The sequence below is a fragment of the Telopea speciosissima genome, chromosome 1 (genome assembly GCF_018873765.1).
Source record: "Telopea speciosissima isolate NSW1024214 ecotype Mountain lineage chromosome 1, Tspe_v1, whole genome shotgun sequence".
NCBI lineage: Eukaryota > Viridiplantae > Streptophyta > Magnoliopsida > Proteales > Proteaceae > Telopea > Telopea speciosissima.
The window spans coordinates 2550293-2560421 of NC_057916.1; the positions used below are offsets into that span (position 1 = coordinate 2550293).

The 10129-nt window shown below is 38.5% G+C and overlaps 1 protein-coding gene across 1 annotated transcript; it reads left to right on the forward strand.

Moving 5' to 3' along the window:
- The first annotated feature begins 3365 nt into the window (after positions 1–3365).
- Positions 3366–5036, forward strand: LOC122648815 (ethylene-responsive transcription factor ABR1-like). The gene is made up of 2 exons (XM_043842048.1): positions 3366–3952; positions 4239–5036. The coding sequence occupies exons 1-2, from the start codon at positions 3445–3447 to the stop codon at positions 5000–5002; spliced, it is 1272 nt and encodes a 423-aa protein (XP_043697983.1). The 5' UTR covers positions 3366–3444; the 3' UTR covers positions 5003–5036.
- The last annotated feature ends 5093 nt before the right edge of the window (positions 5037–10129 follow it).

The window sequence follows — 10129 nt, forward strand, 5'->3', positions numbered from 1 at the left end:
GTTTTTTTTCTATTCAAAGAGAGATTGAGATGATACCTGCAACTCATCTTCCCCAAATCGATTTGGGGAAGATGAGTTGTAGGTTTTTTTTTTTTTTTTGGTTTTTCTTTGTAAGGGCAATTTTATCATTTCACCCCATGTTTTTAACACCGTTAGTCATGAACTAACGGAATGGACTTATTTGTTACCATTTGCAAACCTCAGGGGGTACGCAGGATTTTCCAAAACTGGGGGGTAAAATTATCCTTTTGTCAAACCTGAGGGGTGGTATGTGTAAATTACCCTTATATCATTTACATAGTATATTGTTGTAAATCACCCTCTTAGCTTATAATATATACATAATAGATAGAGTATACGTATTAAAAATTGAGATCGGATTGGTTGAATTGAGCGAAACCATAACTAATCATATGAACTCTTATCGGATGGATATTGATTTTAGAAACGAGAACAGATCGAAATGAAGAACCTATCGTAATGAATCAACATGTTAACAATGTTGCACGTGATTGAGGAGGTGTCACACGATTCGTATAAAAGGGAAACCCACATATTAGAGAGGAAATAAGATGATGTGTGAGGATGTATGATATTGATAATAACGTGTTAATTATTTTCCCATATATTTATAAAATAATGTAAGAGAGGTGGTTTTCATTCACCGCTGTATAAAGGGGTGTCTGGTTATTTCGACTCCCATATAATCTCATCCCACGGTGAATGATGCATTGCCATGCATACAACCTTTTTCTTAATATAAATTTATAACTTAATTTAAAAATTAGGAAAAATTATGTGATTGAGCCAACGATTAAGTTGAGAAATCCATTGGATTTGGACATAAATATTTTTCTCAAAATGACTACTTTTGTGGTGATGGAGGAGTTTGAATTTTTTGTTTGTTTTGAGTAAGCAAAGAAGAGTAGTGGAATTTGCATTTCCTTTTAATCAAGTCTAGCTACGTCGGTACCTGACCAGATGTACAAATAATTTAAGTAATATTCCACCCAACACGTTTTACATGTTATCCATCATCCATGACTGAAGAGTGAAGATGAAGATGATACACAAAATCCTTTAATTTATCAAAGAAGTAATGGTTATATTATCTGAATTAGTTATTGATTTCTAGTTAATCCCTGGCTATTTATGTTAATGGCTGTGCTTAAAGCTTACAAGAATTATTAAATAGAAACAAGAATGCAGTTTGGTTTAGAACTTTAGATAGGATTAATGCATGCATGGAGACGTAATTCTTCTATCAACCTAACACAAGACAAGTAAAAGACCTCTCTTTTTTAATTATTTATCGAAAGAGAAACTTAACATACTTGTATTCAAGTGTTAAGAAATAATAGGTTGTACAAGTTACGCATCCTCAACTCTAATGCAATTTTATTCATTTTTTTTCTCTTCAGAAAAATAAATGAACTTTTATTTTTCATAGTTGGTGAAGAGGATCTAGTAATTGAGTGTCATTATTCTCTTTGCCCTGTATTTCACAAATTGTCGATAGGTACAATAGTTTGACCAATTTCCATTCCTTTATTTCACCATCTTTGTCAAAGTGAAGCTCTTGGCAGGTCATGCTTAGTTGATCAGTATAACTTCTTTTCACCCCCTCCCCCCCCAAAAAAAGAAGCCCTCAACATTATTCCTGAGAGTCTCATCCAATTACCAGAACCCATGGATTAAGTGATTCTCTCTTCACCGTTGGTGAAAGGAAATTCAATCTTTTTTTTATCAAACATAAAAGTCTTAGACGCAACAATAATGGAGAGAGAAGCACAGTTGATTATCATCATAAAATGAATAATGGCTAGGAAAGATGGAGCATCTCAATTCTCTCTTGAGTGTTTTGAGTTTCTTGAATTTAAATTGAAGGGAAAAAGAACGATGCTTGATTGCGTTTCCTGCACAAACACACAAGCAGGCGAAATGACCATCGCACCCCTCCTGTTGGATGCCAATGAGCGCTTCCTCATTGGTACACACATTGGTGTAGGGCCATGCGACCGTGTAGTAAATCGTTCCCCAAAAGTAAAATACTCTTTGATGGGAAAAAAAAAAAAAAAAAAAAAACTTTCAATAACCATTCTAATGACTTTTTTTTAATCTTGGGAACAAGAAAAATAGAGTATATTTTAACCTCTTCTTACGCTGCGGTGAAGGAAGAGAGTTGATCCATCCCCTCTTGGGATCCCTACAACTGATTGAAAGCATAATTCAAGTCAATGAAATTAGCAATAGGATTGACCTCTATGGATTCTGATTCAGATGGAATTGGCCTAAATCCTAAAAATTCAATACGAATCGATCAATTCAAATCGGACATTGGCTTGAACAGGAATGACCTCTGCCAATTCGGATTCAATGGAAATCGGTTTGAACCCTAGAAATTCAGTACGAATCGACCAATTCAAAATCAACGATCCGATTCCAATTCCTCGAATCATGAATGGCAGGTAACTGATGATAAACTTGGGAATCGAGGGTCAAGCTTTTGACTTGTAATAGTTCAAACTTTAACCGCCAGATCCATTTCAGTTCATCTGGATGGTCAAAAAAGGAACAATGGATATTAAAGGATTTAAAAAAACAAAAAGAAGAAGATAATGGAAGTCTTGCAAATGACTCAGAGCATTCCATCGGGTCAACTCAGCTTACAAGTAGACCCTATCCCAAGTCACATTTTTTTATTTACAATGGTTTTGACTCTACCAAACATCAACCTTTATCCATTGTTAATTATAATAATCTTTCATCTTAAGGACTAATCATGGGTTTATAGTTCATGGTATCGGCGACGGTATCGGTCGCCGTGGATTACTGATTTTGATACAAATTCCACATTCATACCTTATCAGCCAATCCGTATCGGTGCTGATACTAGCGATCCGATACCCGATTACTAAAACATTAAACATGGACTTTTACTTAAGTAAAACACAATGGGCTCTGATAATATAAAAGTCCCAGTCGAAGGCCCATTATTTTTATCCAAATGGGCTTATGTCGGCACGCACCTAAGAACTCAAATACAAAACAATCTCTCTGTCTGTCTCTCTCTCTTTCTGAACTCACCGACATTCCCTCAAAGTACAAAGTAGCAGAGAAGAGATTGAGCTTCTAATTAATTTTTATTACCTTCATAAGCCAGTCAAATGTACAGTGTGTGAACATATAAATCAAAGGCGGCATCTTTTCTTGTCCAATTTCGAAAATTTATAATAAAAAGCGTAAAGGAAATGAAAAACCCAAAATCTAAATGGACTGTGTTCATGGCGGCGGTTTGAATTTTGGATCCATTTATATAGTCGTTGGTTGGCCAATTGATTTTTCTGTGATGGGTTGCTGAGTTCTCCTCAAAAGACTAATTCAATTTTTTCTGGTTTAGTTCGTAGAATTTTCATCAAGAGTCAGCGTTTGAATTTAGGTTTGATGTGCTTATTGAAGGTGGCGAACCCAGGAGAGTATGGAAGGTATTCGACGATGGTCGATGAGAGAGACAACGATGAAGGTTCCTCTCAACTACCACCGCCGCCACCACCACCACCACCACCACCACCATCATCGTTGCTACAACAGGGGATTGTAACAGTATCGGCGGCATCGATGTTTTCGGGTTATAACCAAGAAAGAGAGATGTCAGCGATGGTTTCGGCTCTAACTCATGTTGTTTCAGGTGATAGAAGTACAGAATGGATGTATGGTTCGGATTTTAATTCTTATGTTCCATCAAATATAAGTTCTGCTTCTGCTTCTGCTGCTTCACCTTCGTCTTCATATATTACCACTTCTTCCTCACCTTCATGGAGTGGTGGTGGTGGACAAAAGAGAGGACGTGAAGAGGAGACCAGTGGTCAGATTCCTGAATCACTTATGAGGCTCTACAGAGGTTTTGGTGATTTCAGCACTTCACAAGGAGAATCATCTTCTGGAGTTGCAGGTTAGTTTTCAATCAAGAACCAAACTTTCCTTTCTTATCACCATAAAAATCTAACCTTGAAGTTACAGATATAGTTTAATAAGCCTTAACCAAATCTAGAACTCACTTATCCAGTTTGAATAGTGTAGATTTATCCTTTTCTTTATTTGTTAAACTTTCCTTCTGGCTCTTATCATCTCCACCGCAGCACCGCCCTGCTTTAGAGACAACAGGAGGGCTAGGGTGTTCTGGAACTCTCTCTCTCTCTCTCTGTCTTTCTCTTTTTAATATTTTCTTTCTCTAACAGTAAAAGAAGAAGGTCAGAGCTCTATGACGACACCTACTGCAGTGGCAACTCCATCCATTACCACTACCAGAGAAGAACAGACAGCTTCTCATGGAGAAGGAGAGGGAGAGAGGAGGAGAAGATATAGAGGAGTAAGACAAAGGCCATGGGGAAAATGGGCAGCAGAAATAAGGGATCCACACAAAGCTGCAAGAGTTTGGTTAGGGACATTCGATACAGCAGAAGCAGCTGCAAGAGCTTATGATGAAGCTGCTCTTAGATTCAGAGGAAACAGAGCAAAACTCAACTTCCCAGAAAACGTTAGATTGACCCCTCCAACACAAGTTTCTCCAGCTACCCAATTGACCATTTCGAATTCTCCAGCTACCCTTTTGCCAGCTTCTCAAACGCATCAGCAAATTATGCAGTCTCAAGCGTTTCAGCTTCAATTACAGACTTCAGACTTAACGAGAGATTATAATGAATATTCACCGTTCCTTCAGAGCTCTCTAGATTTTCAGAGACAACCCACGAGTCTGTTAGAGCAGATGCTCTATCCTTCATCATACGCTGCTGCTGCTTCGCAATCTTCTTCTTCTTCTGTCGTACCATCGTCTGCATCTTTTCCTCTGCTTTTCGATAGTCACCAACAGATGGGTTATTTCAGGTATCCACAACAGAGTCGTGATCATGGTGGTGGTGGTGGTGGTGATGATGGTGCCTCAGGTTTTCCGACACTACCCTGGACGGATTCCGATCATTATCCCTCGTCATCTTCCAGTTGATTTGTAATTTTTTTGGGGGTTTCTGTTTGCAATTGCTGTCTTTATTTTATTTTTTATGATTTTGATGCGTTTGTTACTGTTTTACAAGCACTGTTCTATTGAGAAGAAAAAAACAGAAATTGTTATAGCCTTATTAGCTCTGATGATCTTAATCTTTTGATGTTTACGTCTCTCTTAATCATGGATGGAGAGAGCAAGTGAGCAACAGTACTAACGTCACCTTGTCGGATTGTCTGTTATTTGGCTCACGTATCGGATTAATCTCTGAAAGGATAATTACGTTTTCAATGTTTACTTGTTCTTCAAAATTCTTTGATGACATCAGAAGGTGAAAGTCCAGAAGATCAGTTCAGAGTTCCAGACCAAGTAAGAGAGAGAGAGAGTTGGAGTTAATATATTCCAGAAAAGAAAGAGGGAGGGGAGGGGTTGATAAAGCTAGTGTGTATTGCGCATGAAGGGGCATTTATGAAAATAAAAGGACATATGTCATCATCTAATAATGTGTGAAGCATACACATATGGGGTGGACGATTCGTCGTCTCCTTGTCTCTGTATTGAATATGGCCAAGAGATCGGTCGTGTAGCGCCTATACCAACACCGGGGTGTGGGGCAATACAAATGTGTACAAGAGCATCTGAGCAATAATTTTGCGTGATCCTATGTCTGGACATAGGAATCAATGTTCCTAGAACTCCTCTTATAGTTTTATGCATAATCACGTTATAAAGTGAGGAATGTTTGGGAGTTGAAACTTAAGACAATGACATCAAATCCCCTTAGGGCCCTTGTGAGAGTAGTCCACCCGGGTTAAAGCTGATCTAATTGTATGTGGTAAACCGGATAAACCTATAAGGCCAGACCGGTTGACATATGTAGTAAGGAGAGAGTTTCTTGGGTCGGTGTAGTGAAAGAGAAAAAAAAAGAATAATAATGGCAATTGGATGAGACTTGAGGGGTATTTCGATAACTTCCTTTAATAAGGGGATTATTTATTCCTTTTCCACGGTGGATGACTCACCAGGGAGTCAATTGTCAATTTTATGGTCAACAGATCAGAATTTTATTTTTTTTGGGTAACCAACTTTTTTTTTCCGATATAATAATATAGGAGGATAAAGTTCTACCAAAAAAATATATATATAGGAGGATAAAGCAATGATTCAGCAATAACACAAGATTAACATTGCATATTTAAACCTAATTAAAAGCTACCTGAAAGATAACTACTGCTAAGAATAAAAGTGGGTCAGGTAGAAGATCATTTACTAACATAAAGGAGTTTACCAGAAATTGAACTATTAAGAGAACCCATTTTTTTCAAGAAAACATTAATGAAAACGTTGTTGGTCAACAATGTCGCTAAGAGAATCGAGGAGTAGATCATGTCATTGTTTTCCTTAATAGTATGAAGGGTTGATATATGTTCTCTGTGTCGTAGCGCAACCTGTGTCCAAACACATGGGTTTACCATTTAGGGGGGCAGGGTGATCATTTTGCCCACCCCCATGTGTCTGGCGTAGATTGCAACCCTGGCACAAAGAACATTTGGTCTAGTAGGAAATACCCGTTATACCATAATTCAATAAATCAATATCGGATTAACTGTATTGATCGATATGTATTGATATCGTTGTTATTTGATACCAATATGATGGTAAAATAACCTAAGAAACCAAAGTGCCATTATTTTAAGGGAGTAAGACAGTTCCATTTGTATTAAAATTCTCTACAATACCGATGTTGCGTGTGAAAACCTCCGGTGCTTGGTTCGCCCGTGGATGAACCTGCAAAAATCAAGCAATGAGCGCAAGATGGCCGGTGTGGCTCCGGCCTAGGACTCTCCGATGCTCAAGTCAGGTCTCCAACGCGACAGCGTAATTGCGTAGTAAAAAGCAAGATCCTGAATGGTGCTCCATACCTGGGTATTTATAGAGTGAGGAGATGAGACGGTTGGCAGAGTCCTAGCATGGTAGGAGTCCTTCTTTCGGAAGGTTCTCTCGTGCAGAACGGAGTGGAGAGTTATTTTTGGGGTCGGACTCTTATTAAGGTAAGAGTCCATGTAGAGTGCGATTCCGTGTTGCGCGGGGATCGTGGCTCGATCCCTATCCCGTGATTCTCAGGATGTGCTGACGTGGCCCGGAGATCCCCGGTGGGGTGCTATGGGAGCTTCAGTGGAGGAGGGCTCGGCCTCGGAGGTCGACCAAGGGGGTCGACAGAGGAGGTCGGCCCGAGCGGTTGGTCTCGGCCATGAGCTCGGCTAGGTGTCTATGGCTGACCTGTATGAGCTCGGCCTCAACCACCGGCTAGCTCGCTCGAGTCTGGCTTTGTCGGGTGACTTATCGGAGAAGGGGTCGGCCCAATCTCCTGCTCGGCCCAAATAGGTTCCCGGCCAGCGGTCGGGTCGGCCACGTGGCAGCCTCTGACAGGCGGGGTGTTTTATGCCTCATCAACCGATGGTACAGCAAAGGTTATGTGTATTGTGTATGTCACCTGACCTCTGTTGTACTGTCGGATGTGCATCGCCACCCTGTTGGTATTGTAGAGGATCCTGATCAATTTCATCCAACCCCTTTTAATCGATTTTTATTGGTATCAGCCGGTACTAATATACTAATATCGATATTAAAAACTAAGACCTTGCAAAATACTCTGAAAGAAAATATTGTAATTTAATGGAAGAGGGTTTTGTGTTGGGAAACTTGGGTGACGGGGAGGAGATGTTTCTTGAGAAAGAGGTTTACGTATAGGCGAAGTATGCTTTATTTATTTTTGGGAAAAGTTATTTTTTAAAAACTAAATTTTATTGCAATCTTTTTGATATTTTTAAATGGGCGTCTCGTCATGGGTGACGTGGAAGCACACGTGACAGTATTTTTCTGATCTTCTGAGTCACTTGAAGCTTCCTAGGAAACGTCGCTTTCCTAAAGACATTAATCACAGAGAGAGTATTTTCATTCATTTCAGCATCTCAATCTGAATGACTCAAATCACAATCTCTTCTTCGGCACCCTTTTTGTTATTTAAAACGTAAATGTGCACGTGTTTCAAATTTTAGCTTCTTTCACCTTCTTTTATAAAAGTGGGTATGAAAGGAGAGAGAGAGGAGAAAAGGCTTTATTCGTATCAATCACACCTAAGAGTGAGTTATGTTGCCTGCATCCCATCAATTTTACAAGGACAATGATACATTTTAGGAGTCTCGAGAGATAGTGAGATACCAATTTGTCATATACTTAAATGGCCACGTGTCAACTTGTATGATATGAAACCCAATATGGATTTTTTTTTTTTTTTAAAAAAATCTCAAGATAGATTGTTAACCTTTTTAAGTTCTAAAATCAACTTTAAATCTAGATTTAAATTTAGGTTATAGGATTTGAAAAAATTGAGAAGTTGGATCGATCGATTCGGATTAGAATTGATCGAGGCTGATCTTGAATTTGGCTGATTTGACTCAATTGTTCTTTATAAAGAAACTAGGATTCGAACATTTTTTTAGGTCATTTTGATCGATTTTTCATTAATCCTGATTGATTTTGATCTGATGCCCGATTCTGATCCCTAATTGATTTAGATCAATCTGGATCCTGATTCCAAGTTTTTAATCCCTCATGTACGCTAGAGTGTGAACAAGTCCCTGGGCTTCACTTTTTTTTTATGCAAATCACTTTTATGAGTTGTCATGAATCATGATTTGAATAGTCCTTTTCTGTGGTAGCAAGTGAATCATGAGTTGAATACTCCAACTTTTGTGAGGTAGCAAAAAGATTTATATCATGAGGAATGGTCTACTATTTAGGGATTTTTATGGGTTGATTCTTCACCTATATATGATTGACCTTTATCTCCTGAGGTTCGCTGATCGAAATGATTGTGCAGTTCCCCTCATAGGGGGCTGAAATGATCATTCCACTCCTTGACTAAACACACTGTCCGAATGGGATCCATCCCCTTTTATTAGAGATACTAGGAAACCGTACTAGGCAGAGGAACTGCAGATGATAAAAATTCATATATGACCTAGCGTTTGTGAAAATTAAATAGACCCAGCCAAATGTAATTCAATCTCATGCCTGAAGTAAGCCAATGGGCTATCTATTTATTGATAGTTGATACAAATCCATTAGTGTGGACAATCCTGTTTTTACCTTTATTTTATTTTTCTCTCTTTTAGGAAGGAAGAAGAACATAGCCTTAAACCATAAATAACTTCCAAAATAAAAGTATTGAAGGAGTTGAAATCGTTTCTTATACAAGGAATAAAGGTGGGAAAGCCTTTCCTACTTCCTGGATTATTTTTTCTGGGGCATGGAAAAAGAATTTTATATTTTGACTATAAATGAAGAATTTCTCAAATAATCTAATATAAAATGTATGGAATAAAGGTGGGAAACCCTTTGTTCTTCCGATACATAGTTTAAAGTCCTGGATAAAAATAAAATAAAGTAAAATTTGTCAAACAATTTGAGAAGCTAGTACCCAAATAAAAAATACAATTTCAGAAGCATTGTAATGGCATGAGTAGAAGGAAATTTGATTCCTACTTGACAACTGGAAGTTTGGAACAACATGTTCACTGAATTTAGGATTAATGCCGTTGCTAAGATAGGAGGCTGGACCTCAGCGCAAAGGTAAAGTTGCTCCATTGCGATAGTATCACTGCTCGAGTTGAGAAACAGCCTGTGTGAAATGAAGGTAAGATTGTGTATACTAAGACCCCATAATGGCAGGCTACAGTAGCCTGGTGCGCTCAGTACACCCTTTTTGTAGTTGCTAGAATAGGATCACATTTACACAATCTACCCAAATATGCTCAACCCCTAAATGTAGGTTTCCTCCATGAATGCCTAATACGATATGTATCATACCATTTCCAAGACATCCAATAGTTAGAATTACCATATAATTCTTCCAAATGATACATATAAGTGTTATCAAATTGATAAGTGAAAAGGGTCCCTTGATTTACGCCAGTTATATAATGGAACTGGGTGCGGATCGGCCAATTGCCGTTGCCGCTCTGATCCAGAATTCTAGGTCAAAATACTTGACCGATTTGGATCCAAATCGGTTGCCTCCAATATTTTAAACCATGGTTATCCCTCCTCAACGGACCTTGTCATATA

Excerpts from the sequence above, each read along its gene's own strand:
- LOC122648815 (XM_043842048.1), top strand. The coding sequence starts at position 3,445 with ATGTGCTTATTGAAGGTGGCGAACCCAGGAGAGTATGGAAGGTATTCG. Across the intron at positions 3,953-4,238 it reads ATCATCTTCTGGAGTTGCAG|TAAAAGAAGAAGGTCAGAGC; the intron begins GTTAGTTTTCAA and ends TTTCTCTAACAG.